Raw genomic sequence first — 18,500 nt, 5'->3', positions numbered from 1 at the left:
TATGTCACTACTGCAAAGTCTGGTTGGGGAAGGGAGAGGGATCTGCCTCTGACCTAATTGTGGTTCATCAACCGCCACTGCAGATCTTGGCCAGTGCCCTCCAAGATCTGAACTATGTCGGAGAGATTCCCCTGATGCTGCGCCCATTGGAACTTCAGTTCCCACCGCACACCCTGCAAATACCATCTGGCATGTGCAACCAGAAGGATGCAGGAGGCCATGAGGTCCAGCAGCCCCATAGTCATTCTCAAAAAAATCCAGGATAGAGACTGAAACATTGGTAGCATGGCCTCAATATCCTGGACTCACCGCTCAGGAGAATAAGCCCGAAATTGCAATGTGTCCAGAATTGCTCAGATGAAAGGGAGCGTCTAATGGAATCAGGTGTGACTTTGGCACGTTTATAGTGAACCCAGTGAATGTAGGTGGTCCGCTGTAGTCTGGAGGTGGGAGACGACAGCCTGGGGTGAGCCCGCCTTCAACAGCTAGTCGTCAAGGTAGGGATAGACTGAAACCTCTGACCTGCACAGATGTGCTGTAATCACCGCCATCACCTTGTTCAACACCCGAGGGACACTGGTGAGACCAAACGGGAGCATGGTGAACTGAAAGTACTCTTTGCCTACCATGAACCGCAAGTAGTGTCTGTGGGCAGGCAGGATGGGGATGTGAAAATGAGCGTCCTGCAAGTCCAAAGCTACCAACCAGTCTCCTGGGTCCAGGGCAGATAAAACCTGAGCCAGAGTAAGCATTTTGAACTTATCATTTCTGAGGAAGAGATTGAGGGATCAAAGGTCTAGGAAAGGGGGAAGGCCCTTGTCCTTTTTGGGTATCAGAAACTAGTGGGAAGAGCAACCACAAACTACTTCTGGCACAGGCACCCTCTTTATTGTTCCCTTGGCCAAGAGAGCTGTAACTTCCTAGTGGAGGAGTGCCAAATGATCCTCCGTCTTGCGATCATATGATGGTGGCAAGGGGAGAGAAGTAGTATCAAAGGGGAGGGAGTAGCCCCTTCAGACCAGTTGCAAAACCCACCTGTAGGAGGGCTGGCCCAGTGTGTGGTGGTTACCTATGGTGTTACACCTTATACTGTGGTCCAGGAAACCCTTATTAGATAGTGTTACAGGGTCCAGATATCCAGTGGTAGCTGTGGTGAACAGCCAAGACTTATCTAGGAGGAGTGTGAAGCACTTGCAATACCACAGTAGTCACACAATAACTTATCACACATGAAAGGAACCACACAGTGTTGCAAAAATAAAAGTTATTTATTACAGGAACATCAAACTAGATTACTATAGGTAAAATCCCTTCTAGAGGTAAGTACACACAAAATATAAGCAGGTATGTCTTAGGAGATGGCATAAAATAGCAAGCGCCCTAAAGGGGGCCAAATCATATGCTAAAAAAGTGGAATGAGAGAATGGGTCCCCCACCAGAGGACATGGAATGGTTACCAAGGTAGGGGAGAAAGTGGAACCCCAAGAGGTAAGTATCTAGAAGACCCCCAGAGACCAGGAGGGGAGAGGTAAGTTACCGGGTCGCCCCATAGGCTAACATGGGGACTTGTAAATGGAACATTACAGAAGCAGGCCGGTGGAACCCAACAGTGGATTTAGGATGAAGAGGACCTGCAAAAGAAAGGGACAGAGCCCAGTCCATGCAGGAGTGTCCAGGTGGGGCAGGAGGCAATGCCCTCCATTCTGTGGGTGAAGATCTGGGTCGACAGTGATGGATGAAGCCTAGCTTCGGATCCCAGGAGCTGCAGAGGAGTCCCTGGAGTCACCTAGGAGATGTCCCTTGCTGGTCACTGGACTGCAGATAGCTCAGTGGTCAGGAGGACCACCAACAAGAACAAGCAAATGCAACTGGAGGTGTTGGAGATTTGCAGAGCTGAAGAGGACCAGCAAGGTCCTGGGGACTCGACCCTTGGTGGGGGAGTTAGTCTGGGTTGACGCTCAGAAGACAGGAGAGCCAGAAGAAGCAGTCAGAACTCCCACGAGCAACCGACTGGCAGCAGGCACAGTAAGTCGCAGTAAGGCCCAGGAGCACACCTGAGGAGTCCCACGCCACTGGAGCAGCAGAGAGGAGACTGTCCTTGCAGAGGTAACGTGCTGGGGGGGCCGAGGCTTCTTGGAACCTGTAGATCCCTTGGAGCAGGAGTCAACAAGCCTTGGTTGCTGCAACAGTCGCAGTGCACAGGGGTTCTGTCTTGGAGGAAGAGGCAAGGACTCACCATCTCCCAAGTTGGACAGAAGGCAGAGAGGACCCAGAAGACCCCTCAGAACGACCACCTGTGTTGGAGAATCTTCACAAGTCCAGAGGAAAGCAGATCCCAGCAGCTGGACGCAGTTGCCTCAGGTGCCTGCGGATGCAGGGGAGTGACTGCTTCACTCCAAGGGAGATTATTTCTTGCGTCTTTCGTGCAGCTAAAGTCTTGCCGACCCCAGAGGAGGCACAGCCGTGGAACTGTTGCAGGTTGCTAACAGGAGTTGCGGAAACAGTGTTGCAAGTAGAGGTTGTCTCGGTGTTGCAGTCTTGTTCGGTTCCTGTGGAGCCCAGCAGCGGTTCCGGTGGCCAGGAGCAGAAGAGGTCTTTGCAGAGAAGTCCTGGTGGAATCTTGCACAACGAATGTGGGAACCCACCCGCAAGGGAGTAAATAAATAGCCCAAAAAGAGGCTTGGTCATCTTCTGAGGTGTCCACCTATCAGAGGGGGTCAGTGACGTCAGCTATATACCCTGACCAGTCAGATGTTCCCAGGGGCCTCTGCACATCCTGTTTTCAAGATGGCAGAAACAAGCGGACACTGGATGGAGCTCTGGACACAATCCCTGGGGTGGTGATGGACAGGAGAGTGGTCACTCCCCTTTCCTTTTTGCAGTTTTGTGCCAGAGCGGTAACCAGGGGTCGATGGGCTGGTGCAAACCGGATTATGAACTGAGGGCACCAAATGTGCTCTTCAAAACAAATCAGTGGCGTGGGGAGGCTACCCCAGCCCTTTAACACCTTTTTCTAAAGGAGAGGAGATTGCAGCCCTCTGCCTTCCCCTGCTAGAGCTGGTCACACAGCAGGAGGACATAATCCTGTCTGAGGGGCTGCAACAGCGTGGACTGCTGGAAGACCCTGAAAGACCGGTAGGAGCAGTACTGTGGGGTCCCCTAAGCCGCCCCAAGAGTGCGAAGAATCATGCCACCAGTACTGGCATCAGTATTGGGGTATGATTCTGACATGTTTGATACAAAACATGCCCAGATTCGAAGTTACCAGTATGTAGCTGGACACATGCGACCTGTGTCCAGTGCATGGCTAAAATGGCTTCCCCGCACTTACGAAGTCCAGGGAATTAGAAATGGAGTTTGTAGGGGCACCTCTGCTCATGCAGGGGTGCCCACACACAGGGACCTGCAACCTGCCCTTTGGGAAGGAAGGGCCTACCACAGTGGTTACTTACAGTGATCTGGTGTAGTGACCAGCAGTGAAAGGGTGCATGCACCTTTTCACACAAGCTGCAAATGGCAAGGCCTGCAGACACAGTTTGTATGGGCTCCCATGGGTGGCATAATACATGCTGCCGCCCACGGGGGACCCCGGTGTACCGATGCCCATTGTATCTAAGTACCATATACTAGGGACTTACAGGGGTACACCAGTATGCCAATTGTGGGGTGTAAGAACTACCAAAGTAACTACATTTGGAGGACAGAACTCAACCACTGGGGTCCAGGTTAGCAGAATCCCAGTGAAAATAGTCTAAACACATTGACATTAGGCAAAAAGTGGAGGTAACCATGCCAGAAAGAGGAGACTTTCCTACACCACCTGCACCACCTGTCCGACATGATGGACAGCCAGAAGGGCAGGTGTTGGCCAATCTTGCCTCCGACTGGTCCCTGATGGGAGAGCACCAGACTAGGAGGGTTTGGAGGCTGCAGCAGAAGAAGGGGCAGTGGAGTGGCTAGACTGCTGACTCCCTGATCCACCCGGACGCTGGATCCCACGTCCTCAGCCACGCAGAGGCTGTGTAGCATGTACAGCAAGGTGGCTGGGTGGGAATGGACATGGTTGGGCACCCCCTTCTGTAGCCATGAAAGGGGTGAAAAGCAGACTGAGGTGGCCAAGGGGCAGCTGCAAGGCCTACAGACCGGGCCCTAGTCTGAGACTCAAAGTGCTTAAGCGCCGAGTCTGCTTTGTCTCCGGAGAGATGGGTGCCATCAAAGGTCATGTCCGTAAGTGTGGTTTGGACATCCCCTGAAAAGCTAGATGTCCTCACCCAAGTGTGGCATCTCCAGGCCACTGTCGAAGCAACTGATCTATCCAGAGAGTGGGTTGAATCCGGCCCACAACGTATTGTGAACTTAGCTGCATCTCTCTTATCAGTATCGGCTTGGGTGAGTGTGGCCCTGGCCTCCTCCAGAAACTGTGGCAGCACTTGCACGACCATGTCCCAAAAAGTATGGGTGTAATGACCCAAGAGACATGCGGTGTTCACAGACAACAATGCCAGGCTGGAGGAAAAAAACATCTTCTTCCCAAGATGATCTCGTCTCTTTGATTCCTTATCCAGTATAGCGGAAGGGAATGCATCATGGGACGTGGAGGCTTGGATAACCAAGTTCTCAGAGGTAGGATGTTAGGTCAGGAAAGCTGGGTCATTAGGCGCAGGCCTATGTTGGCAGGCAATTGTCGTATTTACTTGAGCCCCGGTGCTGGGTTTGGACCAGGTCCCCAGCAGGATGTCAGTAAGGGCTTCATTGAATGGAAAAAGGAGTTCAGAGGTGGAAGCCCCAGGTTGAAGTACATCAGACAGGAGGTTAGTCCTGACAGCCACGGAGGGCAGCTCGAGGCCCAAGAACTCAGCCATCCACTACACCACCATTGTATATGAAGCTCCCTCCTTTGAAGCCACGGTAGGGGGAGAAAGCATGCCAGCGTCAGGGGAGGGGTCTAGACCACTGACTTCGCCGTCCAGGTTCTGGGCCCAGTCCATGGGGTCATCAAGCTGGTAGTCCAAAGGGTCCAGGGACCCTTTCATACTCTCACTGTATCCGTACCTAAAGGAATAAGAGTAGGATCCTCCCTCGAGAGCAAAGTTCTGTCCAAGTCGGAATCGGTGTTGAGCGATGCCGGTCCAGCTGTGTGTTGGAGTTGGCAAGGAGTAAGTCGTCAGGAAAGGTTGCGTGGCACGACCGAAGCTGGTTTGGATCGAGAAAGAAATCCCAGAGCTAGGGCCAGAGCTGCTGGGCCGGAATCCAAAGGAGCCCTCGGGGGGCCCAAAGGCACTCCAGCAGGGTCAGTCTGCCCAAAGATAAAGCGCATGGCCTCATAAAACTTACATAATTGCGCATGGGTGACCCTGGCTCTCTGGATACTTCGGGAGGTGTAGAGCTGACCAAGAAGCAGGCTCAGAGGACGGCAGCATAGGACGTCAACGCTCCTTGTTCTGCATCGCATCATCCAACCAACGGGGTGGAGTCGAGGAACGTTTCTACTTCTTACCCAAATGTCTTAAAGATCTTGAGTGGCGCAGCGCCGAGTGCTGAGAGCTCTGTGAGTGGTCACATGACCTTCCTCTCAAGTGGGAGCAACACGGAGCGGAGTGCCTGGCTGCAATTAGCTTTAGGGCTCGCTCCCTCAAAGCCGTCGAGCTCATGGCCTGGCACTTGGAGCACAACATGGTCGTGCCCCAAACACCACAAGCACACAAGGAGCGGCTCCGTCACAGACATCACCTGATTACTGGATTCGCACGGCTTGAAGCCGGTCTTCCATCACGATATCTTGAAGCACCAGAAGTAAAAAAACTTCGACAAAAAGTCAAAAAGCAGGTGTAGAGGTAGCTCTTTTCTGGATCTGCACACCAACTGGTGAAGAAAGGTAAGAAATTACGCCAGTGTGCTGGGGTGGCACCTGTATAGGACCCACAACATCATATCTGGCGACCATGTTGCCAACGACTAACGTGGAGTTGACCAACACCACCTGATGACAGACAGAGGTACTTGCTCGAAGAAAAACCTCTGAATCCAGACAGACAGCTGGGAAAATTCTAAGGTAAGGAATCTGCAACTAGAAGTCTCTAGCAGACAACAGACACCCTAGCAGTACCTCCACAGGTAGTGAATTTGTGAACTGGCTCAAACCAAAAAGTCCTGCAAGACTGAACAGGCAAAATATGCCCTTGACAGACAAAGCTATTTAAGCAGTAGTGCTTTGTGAACGCATGTATTGACGCCCAAGTAGCCATCTGTCGAATGTCCAGAAAATGTACTCTGTGTGCTAGCACAGTGGAACAGCACAGCCTTAGCTCTGGTGGAATAAGCTCATAAGCCCTCTTAAAGCTGTTTCTGCATCAGTGCATAGCAAATCCTTAGGCAGAGAACAAACCATTGGAAGATGGTGCTCTTTTTAACTTCCTTACCCTTCTTTGCCCCGGAGAAACCCATAATGAGCTGATCATCCACCCAATGTTCTTTGGTGTGATCAATATAAAAGCTTAGAGAGCTCTTGGGGTATAAAAAGTCTCTCTTCCTCCTTACAGGGATGAAATGGGGCAAAGAATGCCAGTTGGCCGAAGCAAGCATTGGGCGTTTCCCTGGAAGGGTTGCTGCCAGTTTTGCTGTGATGCTGCAACACCGGCCCAAGTAAAAAAAAAAAGCAGTACTTCACACTTACCACCCTCTCTCACCCTGGATCCTCAACACCAACTTATCTTGAAAGAATGTTGTATAAGGTGGATTAATTGAAAGAGCCTGCAGCTCACCCACACATTTACCTGATGTTACAGTGACAAATGGACAAGTATGCTGCGGCTCAATAGGTGTGCACATTAAAAAAGTAAGAACTAGGTTCAAGTCCACTGTGACATCACAAAGGATATTGGCATAACCAAATGTTCCAAAGCTTTTAAAAATCTTAGCACAACAGGTGACCCAAATAAAGAAGGCTGAAGAAGGAGGACAATATGAACAACACAAATTCAGACAACTTGGCTAATAGTGGGCCAATTTGTTGAACTTAGCACCAATCCACAAAATTATCCCACTGAGTGTTGTATGCAGAATTTGTGGAGGGAATCCTAGCTGTCAAAATAACATCAACCACCTCAAGAGGAATGTTCCAAAGAGCTCAACTGCCACCGCTCTATCTCCAAGCATGGAAATGCAAACTGTACAGGCTCCGGTGTAGTACCCTTCCCTGCTACTACAACAGAAGCTACTCCTGAAGTGGCAGCTTGATCAGAGGACAGATGCTTATGCCCAGGAGTTTCAGCTAACACACTCTCCTGGACGAATCCGGTGTCGCTAGGGTGACCTGGACTTTGTCAGAACTCGTGGAAAGAAGAGAGGCAGACAAGAGTCCCGAACTCCACTCTAGGCGGAATCTATCCATGAAAGAGCTGCTTTGGAAACTCCAACACGAAAAAGGCTTGCCATTGCGTGTTCTCTGCAAAGGTGGATCGGTAGAGCCAGAGTTATCCCCATTGATGGAAGATGTCCTGCCCTACCTCTGGGTGCAACTGTCATCCTTTAAGCGTCAGCGGGCAAGTTCGTCCGCACTGGTGTTTAGAGATCCTGAGAAATCTCCTTAAAGTATAGCCACATCCAAAGGTGTAGAGCATCCAGACACAGGCCAAAGATGCCACCCAACCTGCTTGCTCCAGTATCACAAGGCAATGTTGTGACCCAATTTCAGTCCAATTATGGTCTAGTAGCTACCAATGCAGATCTTTGCAGTATCCTCTGAAATCTGGATACAATCCAACATATTTCTCCTGTACTGCGCCAACTGGGACTTGGGGTCCCAATGCAAAGTCCAGATGTGCCATCTGGTATCTTAGCCAAGCAAAATGCACGAGGCCAACAATGCCAACAGCCTCAGTGTCAACAACACTGAGACCCAGGACAGAGGGTGAAACACTGGGATCATTGCCCAAATGACCTGGACTCTCTGCTCCTGGGGAAAGGCATAAAACCATACAGTAGTCAGAATAGCTCGGATGAACAAGGGTGTCAGTGGAGGCAGGGATGGCTTCAGCATATAGACAGCAAACCCCAACAAATTCAGAAAGTTTGTTGTCATCCGGAGAGCGGTGATGACTGCTTGGAATGAGCCCTCTTTCAGCAGTCAGTCATCGAGTAAGGGGAAGACAGGCACCCCTGACCTTCAAAGGTGTTTGTGATCACCACCACCACTTTTGTGAACACCCAATGGGCACCTGTGAGACCAAAAAAAAACACTGCAAACTGAAAATACATCTGGTCTACTGTGAATCACAAGTAGCACCTGTTGGCCTGCAGGACAAGGATATGAAAATAAGCATCCTGCAAGTCCAGTGCCACTATCCGGTCTCTTGGGCTTAGTGCAGACAGGACCGGGGTTAGCGCAAGAGTCTTCAAATTGTCCTTCCATAAAAAGGCCTCTTTGGCACAAGGAAGTAGCATAAGTAACACCTAGTTACTACTTCCAAGGCCAGAACCCACTCTATGGCCCCTCTGGCCAAAAGGGTGTGGCACTACCTGCTGCAAGACAGGTAGATGGTCCTCCGTCAGTTGGCCCGATGGTGGTGAAAGGTGCAGCTGGTTGGAGAGAAGTGGAGGGACACAGCCCCATTGGACAATTAGGAGGACCCATTTGTTTGGAAGAAATATCAGATCCTGTATCCAACAGGGTGGCTATGTGGGCGCAAGGACTCACTAAAGATGTTTTGCAGCTGCAGATGCAGGAGGGGTGGAGGATCGAGTTGCCGTTCCCCGGGACATTTTTTTGTGAACCGCAGCTCAGCTACAAAAAGGTTAAAAAGCCTGTTGGGCTGGCGGAGGGGATGCAACAGTCGTAAAACTGTAAACCTTGACCATAGCCACAGAGGGGTCAAAATTGCTGGTGGAATGTCTGGTAGGGCCAGAAAGATACAAGGAATGCACTGTGCACTTGCTGTCTTTTTTTCCAGGACCTAGTATGCTTTGTCGCCAAAAAGGTGAGAACCATTAAATGGTATGTCCATTAGGGATACTAAGACAGCCCTGGGGAATCTGTCGATCTCATCCAGGTGTGGTTCCAAAATGTCACACTTGTACCAATCGCCCAAACTAGGAAGTTGGTCACGTATAAGCCAGAGGAGATCACTATTTTTGCTGCAACATAGCCATCCTGGACAGCTTGGGTTATTGACACCCAAAGGTCATCTGGAGATGCCAGAAAAACTTGAGCAATTGTGTCCCATAAGGCATGGGATTAGCAGCCTAGAAGACAACTGGCATTTACTGAGTGGAGATTAACGCTTTTAGAGGAAACATATACGCTTGCTGAATGTTTCTATTTTTTTGACTGGAAATCAGCTGAAGTAGTACGGAAGGCATTAGATTAACATTACTGTTGGACACCTGTACTACCAAACACTGGAGTAGGATGTTCAGTAAGAAAGGATGGTGCTGGACAATGACATTGAGAGACCTGCCTATCAACTGGAGGTCCTGAAAATGGTTCGCCCGTGACCAAAAGGATATTTGTCTTGGACTCATTAAATGACAGCTGGAAGAGCGGCTCTGCTTGGGAAGATTTGGGGAAGGTTATTGCACAGACTGTGTAAACAGCTGCGTCCCAGGCAAGCCAGGGAACGACACACAGCTCCTTGAGAGTCAAAAACAGAAGCAAAGGGCTCAAATGGATTAGTGGGTTGATTTGCTCTTTTACTGTCCCTCATGTCAACCAACTGTGATTCATACCGAGATGCCAATAGGGTAGAGGTCGTGGTGTTCTAGCCAGAGCAGCCAACTTTGGAACTGGATAACAAGGTTTGAGCCTGGCATCGGCTGAACATCCTGTGATACTGAGAAAATCACCAAATTGCCTTGTGCTTAAACAAAACAAAGACTTGAATGTAACGCTGTTTAATGTAAATGTACCCATGCCTAAATTAAACCGGAAGATCAGAGGTTCTGTAGGGCCCTGACCAGGCTGAAGAACCACTGTCAGAACATTAGACTTAATCTCCATAGTTGTAAGTTGTACGTCTAATACTTCTGCCACCCTTTGCATAACAAAAGCAGGACCAGGAAACAAGACCAGTATCTTGAAAAGTATCCAGGCCACTGGATTTTTGTAGTGTTCATAAACATTTCCCTCATCATACTGGGGTACGTAAGCATCCCCTTCATCAGAATTGTCATGGTCTGAGTCTGTGCTGCAAAGACTGTACAAAGTTTGGGCCCTACTGTTGTATGGTCAAAGAGTAAGAACTGGAAGGATTGTCTGTTGGCTGCATTCTGGTGGGAGTGGGGTCGACGTAGCAGTAGAGTATGCTCTGAGTCAGATAGCACAATAGGCTGCAAATCCTCCACAGGCATCAACATTGGTATTAATACAAAGGGAACACGGATGCTGAGACTAAAGCTGGCACTGGAGGCGATGCTGAACCTCATACAGGTTAAAGGAGCACAGACGGTACGCTGAGTGTGGACACGTTGGCAGAAGCCCGAATGGAGGCCCCTTTGGATCCTTGGGGCCCAAAGGTTCGCCAAAGGGAACTGGTAAGGTGGCAAAAAGACACAGCAGAGCCTTCTTGAAGGCTACTACTTACTGCAACGCTGCAGATGGACTGGAAATTCAGGGTGCATTTGGTTCAGACTCTGGATGGGCTCCGGTGAGGTTTGGGAGCGAGACCAGATGGCACGCTTACAGCCTCTCTTGATGTTTGATAGTGGCAGGTATGGGCCGATTCCAGTTTGGGCTTTATGAGCTTCCTCTTCTGTTTACCCATCTGACACCTGGGGAATATTCACAAGGTGAGGAATCTGCAGTTAGAAGTATCTATCAGAAAACTGTCTCTATTAACACTTTAAGATGCAATGTTTCTCACACGATTTGAGTGTGCAATAATGCAATATCCATTTATGTAAACACAGCAAGCATTTCATTAAGAAATTTCAAGTAAGAAACTCAAAATATGGACAAGGTGATTTCTAGGGATGTGTTTTTTCTACTCTATATCATATGGTTAACAAAGCCTTGTGCTCCACAGGCTTCTCTTTGGATTGTCTGGCCTTCACAGTAGATCACCGGTAGAGAAACTGAGTTCTGAAATTTCAATAGGTAAGTAGTACACAAAATGGCAATTAAAAAGTGCACTGGGTCCACTAAGAACATTTTGGTCTATATTATTGTAATAGCAGTAATGAAGTGCAAATGCTTGGTCTTTGCGTCCGACTACCACAACTTATCATGCGGGTGAGCACAGCACTATTATCATAATTTACCTATATTACTCAAGCATAGAGGGGCCTCTCATATGGAATCCTTGCTTGCTATATCAAAGGGCTTAAGTTACCTTGGTCTTAAGCGCTGTTTCTGTCACAACAGTGCTATGTTGCTGTCTATGCTCTCTCCTATGATTAGTCAATCAAACAAGGTCAGAATAGCTGCCAAATGCTCAAGTTGAAATAAAAATTGTGCTTCATATAGAGTATACATAGTGAAACATCTCAGGGAAAAACCTTAAAGTCATATTAAGCGAAAACTCAGCCTCATAAAAATGAATTATCTGAAATAATATATTTGCAGTACCCTTTGTTTTAAAAATGGCGTTACTTTCACAATTAAATGGACTTTTCAAGGACACTACTTTAGAATTTGGGCAATACATTTCATATTTTAAATTTCTAAACAACGGAAAGAGGGTGGTGATGTAAACACATTCTTCTATCTGCATTCAAGTAGATTAGTTTAATGGCAACAAAACTGTGTAATATAAAGATAATCTCCTCTACGGACTGTTTATGTACAGTTCATATGATAAGCAAACAAAACAACTCACTGGCAAAGTAGAAAGAAGAGCCTGTTTCCTTGCTGTTTGGTATTTTGGGGCATGCTGAATTTGGGGAAATAGAAAGGTAAATTAGCCTCATGTTCACGTGAACCTTCAAAGAAAATATATTGGTCGCACGCAATATGTCTGGGGCATGCACTGCTCGTTTCAGTTTGTTAAACCTTCTTGCTGTTAGTTTTTGGGGATTAGGGTGAACCAAACAACAATGGGAGAAAATAAATTTGAGTACAGAGGTTGCTGAAATGTGTTAAACTTATTAAGCGAAACCTGAACTGTTTTTCGGAAGTGCTGCAAAACATTGAATTAGACAATCAAAAACAAAACTATAAACTATTATGGTGGTTTTAAATACACAATGTCAAAAAGCCTTAACACTTTCAAATTACAATCGTAGTTTATTTCTTTAGGAGGATAGAATTACAGCTTCTTATGTAGGGTCACAGTTTCTCTGGAAAAACAGATTTCAACAACATGACTGGATACACTAGGGGGATTATGAAACTGTTAACATTACACTTTAAATGTTTAAGGGTTTGATAAAGTGGACTACCAGTAGCTCTACCTCTTTCACAAATGAGACATGAAGCCTTAAAAAGAGAAAATATTTGGTACATTTTTGTTTTTATTCAAAAAGAGGTAAACTATGCCTGCAATCAGAACGTTTCAGTTTTCCAGACAAAGGATGTTCTGGAGGCCAAGAACTGAAAATGAAGCAATATTAGCACTTTTGAGACACTGATTTAGACCTCTGCAGTCTGGCATCCGTGACAATGACATACCACAATACAAACAGAACATCTGTAGAAATTATTTGGACAAAGTCCTTCTACATCTTGGAATATTCATAACTGGAGGATGGTCATAATTTGTAGCGGTGCACAGCTAGGCAACCCTTCATTCAAGATCAAGAAATGAAAAATCTATACAGGGCAGATAACTCTAAGATCTGGGTGAAACCTGAAGGTCATAGTTTAGAAACCTGGTGGCTTGACAATCTTATATTGTTCTGCAGTTGAGAAAGACTTCTGCATTATACAATAATATCTGGCACATTGGAACAAGATTTTAGTTTCAGAGAGAGATAATTTATAGGTCACAAATCTAGTCAGAGGCAGCAGAGCACAGTACATGGGAAAACCAAAGAATTCCATCAGAGAACAATTTCTGGGAGGAGAGAAATGTGGTTCTCCATTCTTGAGGGGGGCTTGCCACAGCACCAAAACATAGTTGAAGAGGTGTGCCTTCAGCTACTTCCTAGACTGCACAAGGACTGTGACAGTCCTGATGGATATGGTGACGCTGTTCCAGATCCAAGGTGCATAGCTGGAAAGGGCAATTTTCCTGGTCTCTTATTTCTGTATTCCTTCATCTTCAATATGATAACTTTCTGTCAGCGGATATGTAGACATCCACCAGAGATAGTGAGCTTCTCAGCCAAAGAGGCGAGATCCCATCAGTCAAAATGGCTATGTAGGCAATGCAGCTGGTCTTGAACATAGTGTGGGCGTTACGAGTAGGTAATCTGGTTGAGCTATTCAGTCTGCTGATGAACTGGTGGCAGGGTGCTGGCTGCATTTCAGAGAGACTAGTATGGTGCCAGTGAGGCTGTGACACAGGGCGCTGCCATCATCCACACATGAGTACGGAACTTGGATGATAGTTCTGAAGTCACTTTGCACAAATGGATTAACTCCCTTTAGTATGAAGTGCTGGTACAAGGCCTGATTCACATTCCTGATTGTGTGCTTCTTGAGTGTGAGGTTTTTGTCAAGGATGAATCTGAGCGACCTGGCACAGGGTAATAGCTGAAGGTTGAATCTGTACAGTTCATGACACAGAGCCAGAACTAAAGAAGTCCACTGTTTTTTTTAAGAACAGGTGGTATTTGTTTCTGGTGGGGTTGAGCTTTGAACAAGTGTGGGACATACATGACTGAATAAAGTACACTGTTTGAAGCTTCAGATGTGTAGATTGAGCAACAACATACATGTAAAACTGTGCAGCAGTGTAATGGTGAATTTTGAGGTAGCTATCAGTGAGCAGAGGTGTCCATGTAAATGTTAAAGATAATGGTATCAGGGCAGATCCCTAGAGTACACTGCTGGTAACGGGGAGCCTTTGGGATCAGAAGGTGCACATGTACACAAACAAGTGCTAGTTGCACAGGAAGGAGAAACACTGGTGGACATTGCCTGTAAATACCATTTGAGACTTAAGGATGAAGGTGGGATCATTCACTGTGTCAACTGGAGCTGACAGGTCCAGGAGTATCAAGAGGCAAGGGTTATCTTTCAGTTGAGAATAAGGCATGAACAGCTGGTTGTTTCCACGCTGCATCATGACCTGAAGTCAGTGGTAGTGCAGAAGATGGTAAGATTCGATATGAACTCGCAGTTGTGCCTAGATGGCCATTTAAATGAGCCTAGATTGCCTTTTCAATGATCCTGCTATGAAAGGTTGATGGGAGATGGTCTGGTCGTTGGCAGGATCCTAAGGGTTTGTGTAGTGGGATTCTTTATGAGTGGGAGAAGTTGGCATGCCTTGAGACATCTGGGAAGATTACTTGAGAGGGTGACATTGGCGATGTTGAGTAGGAGAGAGCTTTATCAGAGAGTACTTTGATGAAGGATGACTGTAAGACATCTTTTGAAGGAGTTGACGATGTTGAGGAGGAGGATGAAGAATAAACAATGTAGATTGTTAAGTAGAGGGCTGCACAGTGGGTTACAGGCAGGTTTAGATTTACAGATTTGTAGTTAGACTTTCTGTACTTATTTAAATGAAGAAAAGTTTGACTGTACTGCACAAGTCTAGGGTCTAGGACTGGAAAGTCAGATGTAGTGCTCGATTATCTCGAAGGTTATGCTTCTTCCATTGATCGGTTCATTGACGGCTTTAGTGTAGTATTTGGTTTTGGCTGATGTGGTATTCTGTAAGCAAGTTACGCAGAGGGACTTTAGGTTGAATTTGATGGGCATCTGCTTTTCATTCATGCCTCTGAATGGTAAATTTGCTGTCAAATGGTGCTGATTGTTTAGGTTTGTGCTTGTGTGTTTTTATTGGTGTGTGGATGTTTAGGTGGTTGTCCATCACTGAACTGAAGCTGTTGAGGAGAGTACTGACAACAGATGCTGGAGCAAAGTGGTGGAGCAAAACAAATTAGACCTAAAGATTGTCTATTAAAGAGTGTTTGAATTATCTGAAGGTTTGTGTACTTCTAAGGGTTGAGCGAGATACGTTTGCTGAATGTGAAGCAGGGTGATTGGGATATCAGGATGGTGAGATGCTCTGTCCAGTCAATGGTTTTGGGTTGTTTGAACTGTATGGTTGGAGATGCTGAAAATTCATGGCCGTGGATATCGACAATGGAGTGGTTTGCTTGGATGGATGATGTGCAGTACCATGTTGAGCATGTCGATGGGGTTGTGGATCGTGGGGCTTGTTTTTTCATGTTTGACTTGTCTAGGAAATTAAAATCACAGTAAAGGGTGGTGTGGGTGTATTTCATGGAGCAGGTTGAAAAATGTGTTCAAATCTTTTGGTGATATGGAAGGTGATGGCAGACTGCTGTGACTGGGAAGTTGTAAGAGGGGAGCCCTATGGAGCAGAGTGTTGCTTGCAAGTCTAGAATGCAATGTGTTGGTAATGAATAGTGCATTAAGGTAGTGATAGGTAATGAGGTCTGTGATCTGGAACATGTAGTCCTGCAGAGTGTGTGCTAATAAGACAGAGTTCAAGAGTGTGTTTGGTATTTAGTGCGAGCATTGTAATTATTAGGATATGCATGATGTTGGGTTTATGCTTTTTTTCTGGATAGAATGTGATATCTGGGTGTAACTGTGAGCATGAATAGTGTTTGGTGCTGGATACGGCAAACTATGACACATAACCCCGGAAGTGGTTGCAGTGGTTTAAGTCGAGAAGGGCTGCAGCCCTGGGCCGCACAGATCCAAATAAGATACCTTTGTCTATGTTTGCCCTTTGCAATTAAATATTCTGGGCTTGGTGGATTTATGCTTGCCCTTGGTAGGAAACAAAAGACTAAAAGGAATGGTCAGTACTGATGGGATCATCTGACATACCAAGGGGTATGTGGCACTGAGGCCCTTGTCAAGCTGTTGATTGGTGGGTTTATGCTGGGTGGTCGAAAAGAAAAGTGACTATTTTTTAAGCCGCTGGCATTATCATGGAACCTGCCTTGGTGTGTGTGATAGGCACCTCTGCCCTTGTCGTGTTGCCGATTGGTGGATTAATGCTTGGCCTCAGGTAGCAGGAAAAACATGGCGCACAAGGGCCTTGAGATCTGCAATGAAACAGACTTCAGAGTTGCAGGAAGGTGTAGGAAGCTTGCCTGGTGTGTGGTGAGCACCAATGGTGTTATCACCTTATTTCAGGTCCAGGTATCCCCTATTAATGAGGTGTAGATAGTGTCTAGGAAGCCAGGGCTCTCTAGAGGTAGCTGTGGATGAGCAGCCAAGACTTATCTAAGAGACACAATACCACTGAAGTCACACAGCACTTACACACCTGAAAGAACCACACAGTGTTACCAAAATAAAGGTACTCTATTATAGTAACACAAATACAAAATACTGCATAGGCAATACCCCAAATTGGGGGTAAGTAAACACACTATTATATACACATTAGCAATCAGAAAACAGTACAAAAACCAATAGGCATTGGTAAACGCAATAGCAAATAGTGAGGGCCTTAGGGGAGGGCCAAACCATATAATGAAAAAAAGTGGAATGTGAAAGGCAGTCCCAAACCCAAGGAAGTAGAATCAGTAGAGGGGAGCTGGAGGAACTAGGAACCCCCAAGAGGTGAGTACCAAAGTGACCCCCAGCGACCAGGAGAGCAGAGGTAAATACCTGGCTTTCCCCAAAACCCACAGGAAGAGGATTGTGCAAGAGCCAGTAAAAACTGGAAGAACCCAAAGGTGGATCCTGACAGAAGAGGACCTGCAAAGGAAGGGGACCAAGTCCAGTTCGATTTGGAATGACCGGTTGTGGCAGGAGCCACTACCCACCCATCTGTGGATGCAGGACCTGGTCAATGGTGGGTGAAGTCAGCAGTACAGCACAGGAGCAGAAGAGGAGTTCCAGAAGTGATGCAAGTGATGTCCCACGTCGGCAGTCGGTCAGTGGTGCTGGAAAACCACCAACAAACCTTGGGAAATGCAAGAGTCGCAGTGAGGCCCACTCAGCACCCCTGAAGAGGAGTCCCACGTCGCTGGAGCAGAAGGCAGGAGACTGTGCTTTGCAGGAAAGGGGGCTGGGACTATACGGAGCCTGAAGATCCCTTGGAGGAGGAACAAACAAGCCTTGGTGGCTGCACGAGTCCGGTGCACAGGAGTACTGTTCTGCAAGGAGAGGCAAGGGCCTTCTTTCTCCCGAGTTGGACAGCTGCTAGAGAGGACCAAGTGGACCACTCCAGGCCACCACTTGTGATGCAGGATCCACGCAGCTCCAGAGAATAGAAGATCCACGCAGCCAGTCATTGTTGCAGTTGGTGACTCCTTCACTTCAAGGGAGATTCCTTCTTACTTCTTGTGCAGGCTGAAGATTCGTCGCCCTCAGAGGATGCACAGCCGGGGAAATGTGCAGCTGCTGGAAGGAGCCGGTCAAACAATATTGCAGAGCGGAGTTGCAGATTGTAATTTCCTGGAGGGCTAAGTTGCAGTCCCAGTTGCCAAAAGATGAAGTAAATGATTTAGAGGAATCCTGCTGGAATCTTGCACGTTAAATCTAAGGATCCACCCAAGAGGGAGACAATAAATAGTTCAGGAAGGGGGAATGGTCACCTAGCAGGGTGACCACCTATCAGTAGGGTGCTGTGAGGGGGCTGTGACGGCACCTGCCTGACCTGGCCACTCGGTTGCTCCCAGAGGCCTCTGTCCACCTTGGATTCAAGATGGCAGAATCAAGTGGCCACCAGGAGGTGCTCTGGACACCAACTCTGGGGTGATGATGGACAGGGGAGTGGTCACTCCTCTTTCCATTGTCCAGTTTCGCGCCAGAGCAGGACTGGTGCAAACCGGTTTATGCAAGGAGGGCACCAAATGTGCCCTTCAAAGCATATTCGGTGGCTTGGGGCGGGTACCCCTTCCAAGCCATGTAACACCTATTTCCAAGAGAAAGGGTGTTACCTCCTCCTCCCACAGGAAATTCTTTGTTCTGCCTTCCTCTGCTTGAGCTGGTCAAGCAGCAGGAGGGCAGAAACCTGTCTGAGGGGTGGCAGCAGTGTGGGCTGCATGGAAAACCCCAGAAGACTGGTAAGAGCAATGCTGAGAATCCTCTAAGAAGCCCTGAGAGTGCCTGGAATCATACAACCAATACTGGAAACAGTTTGATACCAAACATGCCCAGGTTCAGAGTTTTTTTTTTTTTTTTAATCTGTTTTTATTTTTCCAAAGAAAACATTACAAACTTGTGTAATAACTTAACACAGTTCAAGTGTAGCAGAATTTGACCCACATAAAATAATGTCCGAAGAGCGAACACAGCATTGTATTCACAGGGAAGTCAGAGACACACCCCTGATCCCACCCTGAATCACAAAAAGCCCCGTCCTACATCCCAATGAGACCAGACGTTTCAAAGCATAACCAAGCAAGGTAACCAAATTCCGCATTTGGTCGTCAAGAGTGCTAAGAGGGAGATCCTGCGTCCCTGT

General features: G+C 47.3%; 1 protein-coding gene across 11 annotated transcripts in view; it reads right to left on the bottom strand.

Annotated features, from left to right (window-relative positions):
• ATXN2 (ataxin 2) overlaps positions 1 to 18,500 on the bottom strand; it is a 1,121,476-nt gene that overhangs the window by 156,402 nt on the left and 946,574 nt on the right. For 7 of the 11 annotated variants that reach the window (XM_069214846.1, XM_069214840.1, XM_069214837.1 and 4 more), the window contains one exon: positions 11,811 to 11,864. The exons of the other annotated variants lie outside the window; for them this stretch is intronic. In XM_069214846.1, the coding sequence (XP_069070947.1) occupies positions 11,811 to 11,864 (54 nt within the window). The remainder of the gene's footprint in view (positions 1 to 11,810; positions 11,865 to 18,500) is intronic. 11 annotated transcript variants of the gene reach the window in all.

The sequence above is a fragment of the Pleurodeles waltl genome, chromosome 11, assembly GCF_031143425.1.
Source record: "Pleurodeles waltl isolate 20211129_DDA chromosome 11, aPleWal1.hap1.20221129, whole genome shotgun sequence".
Lineage (NCBI taxonomy): Eukaryota > Metazoa > Chordata > Amphibia > Caudata > Salamandridae > Pleurodeles > Pleurodeles waltl.
This window is presented reverse-complemented; position numbering and strand designations above follow the sequence as displayed.